The 19,434-nt window shown below is 28.2% G+C and overlaps 1 protein-coding gene across 1 annotated transcript; it reads left to right on the forward strand.

Annotated features, from left to right (window-relative positions):
- Positions 1-17,390: 17,390 nt before the first annotated feature.
- LOC129311963 (E3 ubiquitin-protein ligase RHA2A-like) lies at positions 17,391-18,234 on the forward strand. The gene has a single exon (XM_054954482.1). It carries the CDS (start codon positions 17,479-17,481, stop codon positions 17,971-17,973), a length of 495 nt encoding a protein of 164 aa, XP_054810457.1. The 5' UTR covers positions 17,391-17,478; the 3' UTR covers positions 17,974-18,234.
- Positions 18,235-19,434: the final 1,200 nt, after the last annotated feature.

Genomic DNA, 19,434 nt, shown 5'->3' on the forward strand with positions numbered 1-19,434 from the left:
CCTATAATTATTTTTAAGGTTTTAAATGATTTATTTCTTAAGTTGGTTAGAGGATCAACTCCTTAACCACACTTTGTTTGTTTGAATTATGTGATTTTTGGATAACACTCAAGGCAAGTGTTACAAAAAGAGTCTCTATACCACATGCTGCGACGGATAGGTATTGTAGCATTAGTTGCGGCTGATGAACTTTCAATCACAGCAGACATGGATAGTCTAGTTTGAATAACTGCTTTGGTCTTATTCTATTTCTTTGCAATGCTCTTTCTAGTGTTTCGTGTTTCTACATATTTCTACAATATGTTTCCTTAAGAAAATACTTTCAAAAGATTTTCAACTAATTTCTAGGATCCATTTTCAAGGTTAATCTGTTTAAGTTAATTATCGCTAGAAGCCTAGGTTGATCCTTAAAATAAAGGGTTGTCAGTTAATAGAATTTAATTAGAGGTAATGACGAAGTTCACCACACAAGTCACACTAAAGATTGTATCCATTTACTCTACCAAGATTAATCCAGGCTCTTGATTGCCTCAGTACAATCCCAAACTGCACATTTGATTTATTCCCCCTTACAAAGATAATAAATTAACCCTCTTAAGCTCCCTAAACTTAAGTACTCAATTTCAAGTAGTAAAAATAAGGATAAACAAAATATGTTTAAAAATAAACAACTACTATTAAAAACTTTCTCTAAAATTGGATGTACAATCAATGAAGTTTAAATACAAAGAATATGATCATAGAAGGTTGGTAAGAAATTGAATGGGTAAGTTTGTGCAATAACTATAAATGTGTCTATTTATAGTTGGATATGATTAATGATCCGTTAGACTCTTCTTTTCCTCTGAGCTTCTTCAAAAATAAGGCAATGGCATAGTACTTTTCGATGGAGTTGCATGCTCACAATAAGTAAAGAAAATAAAGACTATATGCATTTAATACTTTGACAAAAGGTAGGTAAGTTAATACCAATAGAGCCAAATGCAATACGAGTATAAAAAAGAGTAAGAGATTTGATAAGTGTTTGATTCTATCCAAGATTGTGTTTAGATGGTTTCTAGAAAGGTAATAAGGCCAGCATAATACAAAAAAACTAGGAAATAAGTTAGACTCAAAGGCCTTGTTTGGTATGTAAACTTTAATTTAAAGAGATTGGGATTAGAATTGGGATTGAGATTGGTAGTGAGAATGGGATTTTAAAATTATGTTTGATGAGTAATATTTTTAGGAAATACTTTCTTTTATTTTAGTTTATAATTAAATATAAACTATAAGAAGACTATAATACCCTTAGAATAAAAAAAAATTATAACTCACTCATCTAACACAATCACCCACCTTCCCCACAAAGAGCACGACAGTTTTGCAATAGTGCCATCTTCCACCCTAGCGTTCAGATATTCAAGGAAGGAATACAAGGAATCACCCCCCTTTCATGCACTTCTCAAATTTAGCAACAAAAGTAGTGGAAGTGAAAGAAGACGAAGAGGAGACTTTCATAGTAAATTGAGTCGCACTCGCTCCCTTATATTTTTTCGATCTTCCACTGATCTAAATGAAATTGCTTTAACCCAAAACATGAAAGTTAAAGACTTGAATGATTATTATTCCAACAAGCTAAAAAAGTGGGTGTCATTCTAGAAGGGCTTACCAGATTGAGGATCTGAGATGCGACGACAATGACTGAAGGTGGTTGCCATGGGTGGATGATGGTGTTGCTAGCACAGCATCACTAGCAAGGGGGGAGGATGGTGTTGCTGGCACAGCGTTGTCGACAAGGGTGAAGGACAGTGTTGTTGATAAGGGTGGAGGACAGCATCGTCAACAAAGTTAGAGACAAGGGAGGGGATGGAGTAAGGATCAATTTGGTTTGGAAAATTTCAATCCTGAGATTGATTTTTCAATACCAAGAAAGAGGTGGTATTGGGTAGTCCCACCTAGATGGGATTGGACTTGACATTAAATTTTTCATTCTCACCTATCAAACATAAAAACTTGGCATTATTCATTACCAATACTAGTCCCACTCTATCATTTCTTCATACCAAACAGGCCCAAGGCTCACAAGTTTAGGAAAGAAGAATAAAGCAGAAGTACTCATATTAGTACTAAGAATTTTAGTACTGGTATAAAAGGATAACTAAGGTAACAACGCTTGATATCGATATTAGAAACATGAGTACTGGTATAAGAGACAATATGAGAAGCAATAAAGTAGTACAAGTATAAGTGATAATCAAAGGGTGTAGGGAGCTCATTATTGGTATTAGCTAAACAGTATTGGTATTAATAGCAAAAAATCTTCCAAGTGTAGAGAAGTTTTAGTGTTATAAAACAACTAAGAAAGAGAGTTTAAATCCAATTGAGATACATCTCAAGGAACAAGGTTTGTGACAAAATAAGCCTTAAAAGATTCTGGGCAAAGTCAAATACTTCTCCCACCAAAAAATACAAGAAATCAAGGCTTAGAAATTAAGAAAGTTCATACTCATACCAGTATAAGCAAAGTAATACGGATAAAAAGACTTAAAAGAAATAAGAGTTAGAGATTAATGCGTATAAGTCCAGTTATTCATAATTGCTATTAAATTTCTCTGTTAAACAAAGTTTTTCCTATTTTATAATCATCAAAATCAAGATTCAATAGAAGCAACCTCTTTTGTTTATTTTTCTGTAATATTTTTGAAAAATATTCAGAAAGGACCATTAGTAAAGCATTAAAACTTTACTTAAGAGTGCAACATGTGTGAACTAGTAGTTTGAGAGACGGTTTGTGAGCATTAAGTGAAAGCCAAAGTAGAAGTTAACTGTGTTTTATTAATAATAAAAAAGAATTCAAGTATTCAAGTTAAACTTATTTTAGTTTGAGCTTATTCAGACGGCCAAAATAACTTGAAATAAAGAAAATTTTTAAATTTCCAAACCCAATTCTAAGATTTTTCAAGCTAACTCATTAAGCTTGACTTAAATTGCTGACTCTAACTCTTGGTTATGAAAAGTTAAATATTTTTATAGATAACCAATTTTTTTATAATATATCTAAATATTTTATAATTTTTAATTAATTAAAATTAAATCAAATAATTTTCTATTAATGAACATGGAATTGTGGCTTTACAAAAAGGAAGGGAAAAATAGAGAGAAGGGGGAAAATATTGAAAAGGATCATATTGTTCTTTTACAGATAAATGGAGAGTGAAATGTACTTAAGGTGAACACCATCAAAAGTTTTACCAGACAAACTCCACTTATCATTGCCTCTGTACACTAAGATTTAAGAAATATTACCAAGGAAAAAATTAAACCCTTTATAGTATGTTTACCCCAATTTTAAATTATGTAGTTGGTAGTTTGTTATGTTTAAACTCATTAATAAAATAAGCTATATCCCTTAATTGTGCTAATAGGCGTCCCTAACTTTTCTTGAATCTTCCAAAGAGAAAATACATATATATATATATAGTTGCTGTCAATTGTTCTTAACTCAGTGCGAGCACACCAATATTTTCCAATTTCATAATCAATATCTCGCGCTCAATCATGCCACTTCACTATTTTGCTGACCACTTTGAAAGCAACCATTGCGTTAAGTCATTGTCATTGTTCCTAAAGTCTTCATCAAGCCTAAAAATTTTGTCCCTCTTTTAGTTTGACTGACTTTCACAAGCTTCCCCGTCTTGTACATGAAGCTGCTTTCCATCTTCACCCAACCCAAATATTTTTAAAAAAAAAACAAAATCTAGAAAATCATTAAATAATGTTTAGAACATTGAAACTTAAAATAAGGTTACATGATATTTTCGCCTTCAAACTATAAGCCTTGAATTATTTGAGACTCTAAACATATTTTTAATAAAATACTCCTCTTCAATATTTAAAAATTATGCAATATTATCCCTATTATTAATTAATGTTAATTTTAATTGTTAGTTAATTAAAAAATTGCATACAAGGATGACAAAAAATTACACAAAAGGACTTCATATCATAGAAAATGATCAAGAAATGTAAATTTTTTTATATGATACTTATTTACAATTTTTGGGTCATTTTATATGATTTTCGAGGTTGTTAAAATTAACTTTTTTTTGGGGTACAAATAGAGGCCTATAGCACAAAACAAAAAACAAAAACAAACCCTCGACCACGTTCAATAAGAAATCCACAGCTGTTAGCAAAAAAACAGTAGCTGAACTCGTGGCAACGTGTCTGCCCACACATGAATCTCCAAAGCCAAGTCCAGACTGCAACTTGCCAAACTATCAGCACACTGATTACTTTCTTGGGGAACATACCTCATCTTCGTTTCCCAATCCCTCCATCTGCACTCAACAACCCTTCTTGCAAGTCTACAGCCCTCCCTACCCCCCGTGACAGCTTCAATCTGCTGCAGCAAAACCCTCAAATCAATCTCAAGTACAACCCGATGGAATCCACCCTTCCAACAAAGCTCCAACCTTTGTTAAAGCACCCCACAGCTCAGCCTGAAATGGATACTTGTTTGCAATTTGTGAGTCATTTTATGTTATTTTTTAGGTCAACTATTACGAGTGAAAGTTATCTTTTGTTAACTATAAGAGTGACATTGCACTGTTTTTAAATATTGAAGGAAAATATAATATTAAAAATGAGTTTTGGATTTTAGAAATTGTACCAAAAATTTAATATCAAATCAATATTCTTGGACTACAATGAGATTTCAAAAATTTAAGAACTTTGAATTGAAATAAATATTGTTGAAGGGTCTTTATTGAAATTCTACCCTGTTTTCCACCCTAAAATATAACAACATGGTATTCCTCAATTACATTTGAGTATTATGGAGTTTACTTAAAAATAAATCTCTTAACATAATTTGTTTCTATTCCAAATGTTCCAAATTTCTCATTCACACATACAATGAGTTATGTTAAACCGAAAATTTTCAAAATAAAATTTTTTGTATGAATCTGAAGTTTTGTTAAAAAATAAAAAATAAAAAACAAAGGTAAGTGAGTATATATTGCTATTTTTTTGGTAAAATATATTGCTATGTTTTTTAACAATTTTCGACTCTTTTATAAATATTTCTTTTATTAATAGCTAACCGAGTTGAATTTGAGTATTGTTATATCTAATTGGTGATATCTCTCTTAAAAACATATAGAACTTTAAATGAGTTATTATCAATAGGGACCATCACTTCATTTTCTTTCGTTTTCTTTTTCTTTTTTAAATATGAAAGAAGTTTTCATCTATAGCATTCATCTATACATACATAATATATATTTCTCACCAATAAAAAATGATAGTTTTTATTTATTTATTTGGGATATGATACTTTCTTGTCATATTTAAGTATTGTATAATTCAACTGGAGCTTCGCTTTCTTAAAAGATTTAAAAAAAAATCACAAGGTTTGGACTATTCACCTTTTTTTGAAGAAAATTGAATATCTTACACTTGACTCAACCAGTATTGATAAAATCAACATCTTTTGGTCAATCGTTTTAGTCAATTTCTAACTATTGCTTCTCTCTGTTTTTTTTTTTTTTTTTTTCCCTTTTCTTTTTAACCAAAGTTTTTTCTGCTTATCTATGCAAAAGGTGTTTTAAGTTAAAATATCTTACATGAAAAATTAAAGTTTCTTCTATAAAAAAAAAATAAAATTTCTACTAAAATGATTTAAGTCCAGCAAAAAGGAGTATTCTTTCACTAAATTAAGATTTAAATATTAATTCAGAGAAGTATTTATATTTAATGTTCAATTAAAAACAAAATTTCTTGGCAGTATACCACATTTTAATAAATTATTATTGAATTGCAAAATTGTTCGCGTGTGTGAGTGGATTGACCTGAGAAGCTGAGTGAGAGTTGAGAGCGATAGTCATGGAAATGACGTTTGAGAAAGGCGTGTTTAAGGCCACCAGTAGTGTGGCCGGTCACTCGGTTGGATACGCGGATCTCATTGTACGGCAGAGATTCGAAGATGTAGACTTTAATTAATTAATGATAGGCTAAGTTAATTGAATTTATGTTTTTAATTAATTAATTAGTTAGTTATTACTATTTATAAACTTAATTAAAAGAAAAGAATATCCAATTACAGAGATCTGGCCGACCTACCAAGAGATTTCGTAAAGTGATGACAATGGGTCCTTCCTTCCCTTGTCTTAATCGTCCACCGCCCAAATACCCTCCGCTTATGAAACCACATGCCCCGTCCACGTCTTACTCAGTTGATTTTATTATTTATTATAATTTTAATAAAAAACAAGCTTATAATTTTCTACAACACAGACACGTTCTTGAAAACCATTTAGCATGATTAATTTCCTTGCTGTTTCCATGTTAGGTTGATGTCAAATACTCAAATTTCATGTGCTATTTATACTAGAAATTTTCTATGCGTGCGGATTTAAATCTGAACCTCTATTCACACTACATTCTAAACAAATAATAATAATAATAATAATAATAATAATAATAATAATGAACATACACATATTTGATACATATTTAATATGATACCCGTTTTGTATTTCATGAGACATATAATATATTAAAATTTGTATGACCAAGAAAATTTAAGAGGAAAAAAAAAAGTAGTTTAATTGATTGGTATAAATATCTTTATATTACTTTACAAATAATTGTTTAAAATTAAGATGCTGGTATTCATTTCTTCAAATGTATGTATGTATTTGTATTTGTATCCTAAAATTTTAAAATTATCATATTTAGCATATCATATTGTATCATATTGATATACATTCATTATTGTTAAACTCTTAAGTTGTCTTTATAAATTTATTATTTTTAAATTTTTATTTTATAAAATCGTGTCAACTTGTTTATAAACTTGAATTAAATAAAACTCAATTAAACATGCAGTTAACTTTTTAAATTTATAATTTTTATATTTCTAGCTCATAAAATCATATTAATCTGCTCATAAATTCATTGAGCAAGATAGATATATACTGTGTAGAAATTAATTCATAGAAGCAGTTAATCCAGTTCAATGAAAAATAAAAATAAGAAAACTAATATTAATAAAAAAACAAAAATAACAGTTTATTGATTGGTATAAATATCTTTATATTATTTTATAAATAATTGTTTAAAAATCAAGATGCTGGTATTAATCTCTTAAAATATTGATATGTGTGCGTATTTGTATCATATTATATCGCATCTGATATACATACCCATATCAGTGTTGCCTACGTACCCTACATCCGATTTTTACCATGTCACCTGAAATTCAAATCCAATATGGGATAATGAATTAATGATCAATACGATGGTGGCATTAATTTATATGAAGCTGCAATATTTATAAAATATAAACAATATAATTAATTTTGAATTTGAACTCCGTGCAAATTACTGAACACATATGACGCACTCTTTTTTTTTTTTAATGAAACCGCACTCTTGTTTTTATTAATATCAATAATTAAGCATTAATCAATTAACTCTATTTTTTAAAAAAATATTAGAGAAAGACCATCTCCGATGACATGTTATAGCCCCTTCATATTCTACGCACACTTTAATCCCCAACATTGTATGAAAAATTTAAATGGCTATCTTAATTAGTAGGGTTAAAGGAAAAAAAAATGTCATAAAACTTTTTTTTCACCAACATTTAGTATTTTAAATTTTTTAAAAATATTTTTGTTCTAAAAGTTTAAAAAAGAAATAATTTTCATCCCATAATTAAAAATTGAAAACCTTGACCATTAAAATGAAGTTTGACTAAGAATATTTTTATATTTTTTCTTCCTTCTTTTGTGTTTGGTCTCTGATTTATTCTCTAATGAATTGTTTAACTTTTTTTTTTAATGAATGAAAACAAAGACCAAAAAACAGAGAAATGAAGAAGATTAAAATCATAAATTATTTTGATTAAATTTCAATTAATGGTTGACATTTTCCATATTTAATGATAGAGTGAAATACTCTCTTTTTAAATTTTCAAGATAAAAATACTCTAAAAAAGCTTAGAATGTAAGGCATCGTTGAAAAAAAAATTTAGGACATTTTTGCCATTTAACCCTAATTACTATAAAAGAAAAAAAATAAATGGAAGAAAAATATTAAGTTCCAAAACATTGATGATAATTAAGCCTCAAATAAATTTTTCTAACAAATAATTTGCAAATACCAATTTAAATAATTACAAATTTAAAAATTTTAATTGCAAATAAAATATTTAAATTCTAAATATAAGTCACAATTTACAATTAGAATTCATGTTTGTAAATCAATAATTGCTCCTCATTTTTCAAAAAATCTTAAGACTTTATTGTCATTCTACCAAAATAAATAGTGTGCATGTTCACATATACATATTCATGGTAAAAACGGGAAAGCGAAAAAAAAACCGAAGTGTGAGTTGAAGAGTTATTAGCTAGACATAAATTTCTTGTTTTATATATATATATATATATATATATTTCAAAAAGAAAAAGGAGTTGATGATTCGGGAAATTTTAAGAAAAAGGAGTTGATGATTCGGGAAATTTGGTGCGTATGCTTGAGCTTCAGTTAAAGAGAGCATATGGAGGGTATATTTTCATAATAATATAATATAATGAATAAAAAAAGATAAAGATTGAGGCCCTCTGCGTAAAAGTGTCCCTTTCCCTGTGGACATGTTCTTATGCATTTGGGACCATATCATACCATCCATATAAGATATGAAAATTATATTATTATTTACAAATAATAAATAATAAATAATAAATAATAAACAATGGTATCTGGTCAGTACTACTTAGATTCCAACTTTTATTAATCAAATTTTCAATTAGTGAGACCCCCAATTTTTTTTTAAAATAAGTATAATTTTGTTTATAAAAAATATAAAAATCATTATTAACCCCCCACATTTGGATAAAAGTTCCGCTATGACCTCCACATTTAGATAAAATTTCAATCATGGCCCTGTGATGAATCTAGATTCATCCCTGTTTTCAATGTTTAGAAGTTTTCATAATTAAAAATTGGGTTAATGAAAAATCTAACCCCTTAACTATAAATCCAAAAATAGCTAAGACTCTAAATTTATTTCTTATAATTAATTTTGATCATGAGTTGACCGAAAATGACCAATAAAGTTACTAAAGAAAAGGATTTAAAAATTTTAAAAAGGCCAAGAAAATTTTTTTAATCATTTTTTATGATTTTTAATATCTTTTTTCTATCATTTTATGATCAATTAATTATTAAAGTTAACTTTTATTAACAGTAATTTAGAGACTACATTACACCATTTTTAAATATTAAAAAAAAATATTATATAAAAAATAAGTTTAGAATTTTAGATATTTATGGACTTATAATTTGGAGCGAATTGCTAAATAACCCAAAAATTTCTTATTTGACATTACTTGTCCAATTAGGTCCTGAATTTTTATTCTTTTTATTCTTTTTTTGGGTACTGTCCTGAATTCTTATTGCGTGTCCCCAAACAGTTACATCACTTGTTTACACAACACACATGATTTCATATCATTCACATTAACATGCACGTGGTGAAGTATTGTGGGCGCATACGCAAGTACAGCGTTGGTATTAATTTAATGCAATGTTTCTTTTTCCTCACCGCAACTTACCAAATTGTGGTATTCGATTTCTAGATTTCTAGAATACATAAAAATTAAATATTTTTTAAAGAATTATACTTTTCATGCTCAATTGCTGTATTCTTAAAAGAAATTAATTAAAATTATGAATATAGTATTATTGGGGATATAGGTGCATAATAACCAGCACAACACTGGGTTAATGGGTTTATTGATTATCTCATGTTCTGATGATGATAAAAATATATTAGAATGATTTTGTTTTGCAAGATTATAAATTAAATACTATTATGCGAATTAAATTATCGACTTGAAGTGATATAAGAAGAAACTTGCATATATATATATATATTGGAAAATCATATCCAAACACTTATGAAAAATGTTATTCACAAACAAGAACTAATATGAAATAAATTATTATCAAAATAAAACATATACTTTTTTTTTGGATTAATGATAACTTATTATTAGTTTTTATCCACAAATAACACTTTTTACAGGTCTTTGGATGCAATTTTCTGTTTTTTTTTTGGGCCAAACAGAAACTAATATTATTGCAAAAACCAAATATGCACAAGATTGTAATTCAGGCGAAACAGAAAGAAAAAACAAGAGTCAGAAACAAGACAAAGAACACTACTTAGGATTCCTAGCATGAAGATAAAACAAAACATAATAAAAATTTGTTTGGTTATGTTGATTTAAAAAAAAATTAAAATTAAAATATATGTTGATAGTAATTATTGTTAGTAGTTAATGGTGATAATTTATAATAAGAAATTGATCAAATTAAATGATCAAATGTAATCTATTTTGAATAAAAAATAAAATAAAAACAAATTGAAGTTATTTCTATTTTTTACTTTAAAAATAAAAATGAAAATAATTTTGAAAACAATTAAATTAAAAACACTTTTTCTAACAAGTTTTCAGAAAAAAAGATTGTTTTCAAAAATAAAAAACAATTAAAAAATAGAAAACAAACGGGCCATCAGATTTCATAATTCATCTTTTGTTTTGAGTAATCAGAGTTTAAAATTCATCTAAAAACTAAGCTTTTGAACCTTCAACTAAATTAATGGATTAACCTTCAAATTAACCGATTAATTTTTGTTAGTACAAGAAATATGATATTCCAATGACTACCTTTTTAGAGCAACATCTATATTTCATTCCCAACGACTAGAATTTAGTTCTATTATCTATTTTTTCACAACCTATGAATATCAATCTCTTTGACAATGGTATGTTATAGAAATTGATTGCTCCAGAGGGTTGAAATCCTAAGCTCTTATTTATTTACATTCAACGCTCTCATCTATAAAGTCAAGAGATTAAATTTCATTATAGATATAAAGATTTTATTAATAGATAATTTGTAAATACCTCTGTAAATATTCTTTAACGTAAAGGTATACCTGACTTTAATGAGCCATTAGATTTCAATTCACCTAAACTTTTTTATAATATATATATATATATATATATATAGCGCTCTCACCTGCTCCATTTTAAGCTTCATAGTTGTATTTACTCTTTCAGAGAGTACTCTTGTAAGCATGTCACTTTTTTTAAGATTTACACAAGATATATTAGTATGAGTAGTAACATTATCTGTACTAGTAATATGTTAATTTTTTTAATATCAAATGTTTATATGTGTAATGAAAAAAAAATTACAAATAAATATATTTTAATAAATTATATAACATCATTTTTTGATTAAAAAAATTCTTTGATTGTTTTTCTGAGTGAAGAGTTCTAATCAAAAGGCCTAAAAATTAAAAATATCAATTAAAACTTATAAAAAAGCATTTTTCGGGTTTCATGTAATTTCCTTTTATTTTTTCAATCTTTCTCTCGCATTTTATTGAGTATTGTATGTGTAATTCCTCATTCATTTAATTTTTCCAAACCACTTTGAGAAAACATTTAATGTAAACAAATATGTATTATATTTTAAATCATTGTCTGTTCTTGAATTGAAAAATATCTAGTTGAGAAGGAAAAAAACGAGAATATCAAAACAAATACACGATATTATCCATTTGGGCAATTTCGAAAATTCTGGTCTGTGTATGTCTACTGAGTAGTCTAGCTAACTATCACTACTTGTCAATTCACACATTGATACACATTCAATAATTTTTTTTAAATTTTCTCGGAACAAAAATATCCTCTGATTTTAGATTTAGTACAGAGACAAATTTTCCTCCACATATATATGGGGGATAAAAAATAAACCCTTCCAATTAAGTTATTTAATTTACTGAAAATATGATTATTAGTGTATCATCGTCAGGAACATGGATTAATACAATAAAGTTGCTTCTAGTAATTATTATTTTAGAAATGTACGCACAATTTTTGAACTGTTTAGCATATCTCAAGAAAACAAACGGTATAATTAAATATTTTTTAATAAAAGTATCTACTTAATTGTTTTAGATGAAAAAAGTGATTCAATAAAAGGCCTTTACGTTGTGCTTGGCTTACAAGAAAAAATAAGAAAAAGAAAAAATGTGAGGTGAGAAAATGGAGAAAAAAAGTGGAGGCATATAATTTTTTATTCTTGTACTTGATTTTTTTTTTTTTTGCCAACTATTCTTATACTTGATTGAGTGAGAGAAAATGAGAAGGAGAAGAAATTGTTAATTTTATATGTATAATGATAAATTTATTTTTTTTGTAAAAAATAGTTATATATAATAAAATTTAATATTTTAACACATTAACTATACATTTTTATTGTATATTATTGATTAAATAAAAAAACTTGTAAATTCTTTTATCCGATGCTAGCAAAAAAATTATTTTGTCCAAATTTAATATTTATTTCTTAAATTATTAAATATATAATAAGCTAAGTTTTAAAGTGGAGGGGAAATTATGATAAAAATGAATAGAGACATCAGGCAAGAAATGAAAAGATTCAAGGATAAATTTAAAAATTAAATTTTCCTTCCAAAATCTCTCCATATTTAGAGAAAAAATTGAATACAAAAATAAATCAGTCCCACATGCTATTTTTTTTCCTCAATTTTCTCTCTCATCATTTTTCTCTTCTTAGCCAAGTAAGAGAAAATGTCATTTTTTCTCTTTTTTTTTTCCTTCCCTTTACTTTTCTCTTGTGCCAAGCACAGCATCAGGGAACCCTCTTAAGTGAAAAATTGAAATCTCTTGTAATCACTTGAAAAATAGTTGTTGATTTTGGAGTTTTTTTTAATAACTATATATATTATAAGATATACTCCTTCCATTTAAAAATATAAAATATTTTTTAAAAAGTTAGATATTTAAAAATATAAAATATTTTTAGTCTTTCGAGGTGTAATCATTACATTTTTTTCAAAAGTACTCCTATTGATAGTGACTTTATATTTATTATAGGATGTTTAATAGAAGTAAATATAAAAAGATATGATTAGTTTAAAAGTAGATAATTACTTTATTGAAGGTGAGATTCGGTAAAAAATATTTTATATTTTTAAATGGACGGAGTATAATGATATAATTTATAATTACGCTGATAAAATATTCAAGAGAAAAAACTAATTAAATATTTTAATAATATTATATATTTAAAAATATTGGAATGTCAACTTTCCAACCCACATGCTGTTCAAAGCAAAGCATTGCTAGAAAACAAAAACCAAGAAACGAAATAAAGCGGGGAATCATAGAGGCAAAGAGTAGATAGCATATATTTTTTTCCTTTTTCAGAAACAAACTTTTTTTCGTTGGCAAAAAAAAAAATTAATAATAACTTTTCTGAATCCAATGTGTGTATTATAAATTTATAAGTAAAAATAAAAAATAAAACTTGTGACTGTGACAATTTACTACAGCTCAAAGCAAGCTCGCACATAGAATTCAGGTCCCTTAGGTCATCCTCCTGCACTTTGCCCTTTGGGAAATAGGGGAATCAATCTAGTGTTGCCTTCTGTAATTCTGTTTATATTTAAAATTTTATTTAAAAAATAAATAAATATCAACCATCAATATGAAATGTAAAGTTTTTTTCATAAGTGATAATATCCAAAAATATGAACAATATAATTTATTCTTAACGTTCATGTAATATAAGAAGACAAAACATGCTTAAATTTTTTGCCACGAACTATTCAGTGTTTGATAACAGTGCCACCAATTATTCCTTCTTCTTCTTTTTCTTCTTTTTTTTTTTTGTAATTAGAAAAGTTCATGATAGTTGAATCGTAAAAGTTCACCTTGATCAAGGCATGCATTTAGGTTCAAAGAGTATTTAAAAAATATCATCAGTTATTTCAAATTACAAGTCACTTAGGTTGTATTTGGTTTGAAAGGAGGGAAGGGAATAGGTTTTATGTTATGTTATTTGGTTTTGTTGGAGGGAGAAGGAGGGGAGAGAGGGAAGGAGCTTTTAGTAATTATTTGTTTGATTTAGGAGTGGAGGGTTTTTTAATAATTATTTGTTTGATTTAGGAAGAGAGGGAACGTAATAATTAATTTATTATTATATTCTTGTTTGTTAGCTTTTATTTTTTTCAGTTCTTTCTTGTTTAGATAATGTAATAACAACAGTAATTTTTAACTCCTTTAAATATATAATGAAATAATATTAGGAGATTCGTGTTCACAGTAAAATAATTTATATCATGGTTCTTGATACCCACAGCCCCAAGTCGGTACTTTTATGAAGTATTGGCCTTTAGCAATCTTCTTTTCGCAGGCTATGGAAGACAATATAAAAGAAGCTTAGCTATGTCATCGAGCAATATTGTGAGACAAGTTATTCCCTTAGGTAATTGATTGACAATGGTCTCCACCATGACACAATATTCCAACAAATAAGTATTTCAAATGGGTTCGAAAAAGATGACACTTTATGGAAATAATAGAGGTTCAATAGAGAGACAGGTTTGATGACAATTGAAAGATACACTACGAGACAAGTTCAGCAAGGATCAAATTGAAGCATGATCATCATTTATCACTGGCATTTATGGAATATTAACATAGATATAAGGGTAAATTAGTCATAAATTTTGGCTCCCCTCTAAAAAAACTCTAATTTGGAGGAGCCAAAATAAAGGGCTCCCCTCCCTTTCAAATTTTCCGACCAAATGAGGGGGAGGGAAGGTCCAACTCCCTTCAACCAAACATATCTTTATCCAAATGTTTAAATTATTAAATACTTTGTTTCAATAATGCCCTTCAATAACTACTCTTCCATTAATTTCAAATTTTAAAAGAAGAGAAAATTTATTCAATGCAATTAATGATTGTTAATTTTAATGATAGATTTTAATTATCAAATGGAAGTTATTTTTAGAAAATAATATTAATTCGTGACAAATTTGATAAGTTTAATTGTTTTAACTTTTTCCCTTAATATTTATAGGATATGTAATGGTAACCTATAGTTGAGACTTGAGATAAAATGGAGTATTACTAATTAATGAGTAATTATTAAAGCTAAGACAGACTTCAATTAGAGATAGCTTTTCTAATGTATTAACTTTTTTTTATGAAACTTAGATTTCAAGAACTTGCTAATAGAGTATTGAGTTCTTTACACACTATATTGATTATACTCCCTCTTGTCTTTATTATAAAATACTTTCCACAATTTCATCAAAACTAAGCAAATATATTATATTATTAATTTTATCTGAAAATAAAATAAAATTTCAATTGTACCCCCATTTAAATTTTTTTAAATTTACATTACATTCTCTCTCATAGTTAATGAGTTTACAAAAGGGTAACATTAAAAAAAGTGTAATTAATACCTTATCAAGTACTCCTTCATTTAAAAATTGTAAGGCATTTTTTGAAGGATTTGATATTAAAAAATATAAAATATTTTTAGTATTTTAAAGTATAATTGATGTGCTTTTTTCAAAAGTGACTTAATAAATAAATCATTTTATATTTATTTTAAAGTGAAACACTATATCAAATAGGAATAAATATAAAAAGATAGTGTTAATTTGAAAACAATTAACTGCATTATCGAGAGAAGAGATTCAATTAAAAAAAACTTTATATTTTTTAATAGAGAAAGTATTATATTAGGAATTAAAGAATTTTTTTTTAATTAGGGCATCTTATAATAGAGATGGAGGGAGCATGATTTTTTCTTGATATTAAATTTAGTGGATTGCACACAATTTTTCAAACATCAAAGTCAATACTCAATATTATCAAATATTGTCAATTAATACTAACAAAAATTGGCTCAGTTAATAAGCATTTGATTCTTAATTTTAAAGGTTATAGGTTCAAAATTTGAACTCAACCATCGATGGATGGATGAGTCTGGGGATGTTTGCCCACATGTGAATATTCTTTTTGATTTTTCCTTTTTCTTTGGAAAAAAAATAAAACATCTAATGTTAGTCCCCCAATTCCATGAATCTTTTCATGTAGCCCTTCCAGGAGTTATGTTAGGGATGTGTCGCTATATTGATGGGAGGATTTTATTTGTAAATAATTTGTGAGTATTTCTATAAGTATTTTTTAAACCTGAAGACATATTCTATCTTGATGAACTTTGGAGATTTAACTCATCTAATTTTTTTAATTAGAAGTTAATTATCAATTGATAGTATACATTTACATATAAATTTATTTTCAAAAAAATTCATGGGGTCACTTATTAGATGTGTAATAGTCTTACATAATATGATCGGTGATTTAATTTAAATTATTTTTATATAAGTGATAAGCACGCGTTTGTGATTAATATAAAACCGTAACACCGCTTGTCTCATCTTACAAAACGCTACATTACTAAAAAATTTTAAAATTTACCAGGACCAATGAGATTTTTAACAAATAGCATCTTATGTTAAAAATCAAAGAATTTTTTTTTATAGGACATCTTAAAATAGAGATGGAGGGAGCATGATTTTTTCTTGATATTAAATTTAGGTGAATTACACACAATTTTCAAAACATCAAAGTCAATATTATCAAATATTGTCAATTAATACTAACAAAAATTGGCTCAGTTAGTAAGCATTTGATTCATAATTCTAAAGGTTATCGGTTCAAAATTCGAACTTAACGGAGGGATGGAACTGGGGGTGCTTGTCCCCATGTGAATATTTTTGATAATTTTTTTTCCTTTTTTACTTGGAAAAAAAATGAAAAATCTAATGTTAGCCCCCCAGTTCCATGAATCTTTTCATCTACTCCTCCCAGGAGTTATGTTCTAGATGTGTCACTACATTGATGCAGCGATTTTATTCGTAAATAATTTGTGAATATTTCCATAAGTATTTTTAAAACTTAAAAGACATGCCCTATCTAGATGAACTTGGAAGATTCAACTCATCTAACTTTTTGCAATTAAAAGTTAATTACCAGTTGATAGTATACATTTACATATAAATTTATTTTCAAAAAAATTCATGGGGTCGCTTATTAGATGTGTAATAGTCTTACATAATATGATCACAGATTAAATTTAAATTATTTTGATATAAGTGATAAGCATACGTTTGTGATTAAATATAAAACTGTAACACTGCTCGTCTCATCTTACAAAACGCATTTATATATTTATTATATACATTACTAAATTTTTTGACAAAATTACCAGGACCAGTGAGATTTTGAGGTTAAAAGCAAAATTCAAGCCCATATATGAACTGTGTCCTTATCAACTAAAATAAGATTAATTAAATAAAATGTAGTCATTATCATAATTGGTAGATCGAGTGATTCTGGTAATGAGCTTACCTCACACGCACACCTCCATTATTACTTATTTCATACATCACAGCCACGTAATTCATCCTTCTCTTTATTTACACTACACTTTCCTTCTCTCTCTCTCTCACCCACCCACCTTTATAGCCCCTTTCCACGATCGCTTCTTCTCTCGCCATATACTCACAATCTCAACAAGATGGGATTGCAGAACCACCTCCACGACGTCTCTTCCGATTCCATTCCCCTCCTCCTTCTCCTCCACCTCGCCGCCGGCTTCAATTATCTCCGCTCCATCCTTCTCGCCTTCCTCCACTCTCTCGGCTTCGACAGATTCCATGCCCACAGACCGCCCATCGTCGACGATGCCCTCCTCGCCACCGTCGGATCTGGTTTCGCCAGCCTTGTTGTACTTTCCGACCAGCTCCATGCGAACTATGATGTTCCCGACGACGACCACGAGATTGCGGCCTCCTCCATGTGTGTGGTGTGCCGGAGCAAGTACAAGGAGGGCGACCAGGTTCGGAGGCTGCCTTGCCACCACGCCTTCCATAGACGCTGCTTCGATGCTTGGCTTCACCAGCTCAAGTTTAACTGCCCTCTCTGTCGATCGACGCTCGTCTCTGATGAGCGCGTGGCCCTCACAGAGCGGCGAGTTGGTAGCCAAGTCTTATCCTGGTTTTCTTTGGAGTGATACGACGTCGTTTCGTATCCACACAGTTATGTCTCTTGTCGATGAAGATGATAATAGTGCTGCTCGATGATAAACCCAGCTTCCAGTCTTCGATGGTCCCAAAATTTCCCCTTTTTCCTTTTTTATTTCTTTTGGGATTTTACAGCGTGGATGATAATTTTTATTTTTTATAATTTAATAGATTATTTATATAATGTAAAAAAAAAAAAAAAAGTGTTTTCAAAGGGCTACGCTTGAGCGTCTTTTTTCAGGTGTTGTAAATATATGTTAGACCCTTTAATTTAGTTGATGAATGAAGGCTGGATATTACGTTGCACGAAGAACAATGCAATTTTTTGGATGAAAGTTCTATCAAAGCCAAAAAAAAAAAATTGTATAGAAAATACAAACCTAGCTGGGGTCACTACCTGTCACAATCTACCTGAATTTTTAGTGAATTGATGGGAAGAGATTCTAAAAAAATTAGAACTACATAAACCTAACCTAATAACATCATTAACAAAGAAACTAAAGTCATTACAAGAATAATTAAACAGAGGCATTCCAATCTTTGAAAAAAAGCTTTGTAACATCCAAGATAAGCTTATGAAGCGGAGGATCACGAGAAGAGTGATAAATAATAATTTTATATATTTTTATCCTTTTCATTTAGACTTTTAGATATTTATTTGAGGCTAATTAAATTTAATTAAATATTATTTGATTTTATTAGCCAATATGCAGTTTTAAAATTTTAACTAGCTAAATCTGTAGTTTTAAAATATAAATGATATCTTTAATATTTTTGTATAATTGCCATTTAATTTTATCTTATTTGTGCAGATTTTTGAAATTCAATTTGAAAAATATTAATAGAGAATATTTTGGATGAGAAGAATAGAGGCATGCTTGAAGATCAAGTAAGAAAAAAATCTTTAAACTTTTATTGATATTTCTTTTGGATTTTTTAGTATATTTTTTAATTAAGATTATTTAAAAAAGTTTTATTATTTTATTAAATTATTAAGTTTTATTTATAGAAGGAGACGCGTTTTATTTATAGAAGGAGACGCGCACATCACCTTATATGTTATATATTATATATTTTGAAGGAAGGAAATAGCACGCACCGGTGGCACGACTTTTACGAAAGACAATAAAAATTGGGAGTGAATGGTAGAGGCGCACACAAGAGCGATATGTGATAAAGATAGAATTCTCATGAGATTAAGATAATCAGGACAATCAAAAAACCTCGGGGTCTCTTCTAGAATATGTTGGTATGACCTCGAAAGACCTAGATATCTCTAAAGTAGTGTAGAAAGCACTTAAAACATCCAGATCATTTTAGGAATATCTTACTCTTGTACATTCTAGTAGTCTCCTTGTAAATATCAAGATATTCCTTGTAGATATTTCTATAGAATTATCTAGAGATAAAATGTACACCGTTAAATCGAATCAATCCCAATCGCCCATTAA

The sequence above is a fragment of the Prosopis cineraria genome, unplaced genomic scaffold (assembly GCF_029017545.1).
Source record: "Prosopis cineraria cultivar Desert tree isolate PC_DT_omini unplaced genomic scaffold, ASM2901754v1 PC5, whole genome shotgun sequence".
NCBI classification, from domain to species: Eukaryota; Viridiplantae; Streptophyta; class Magnoliopsida; order Fabales; family Fabaceae; genus Prosopis; species Prosopis cineraria.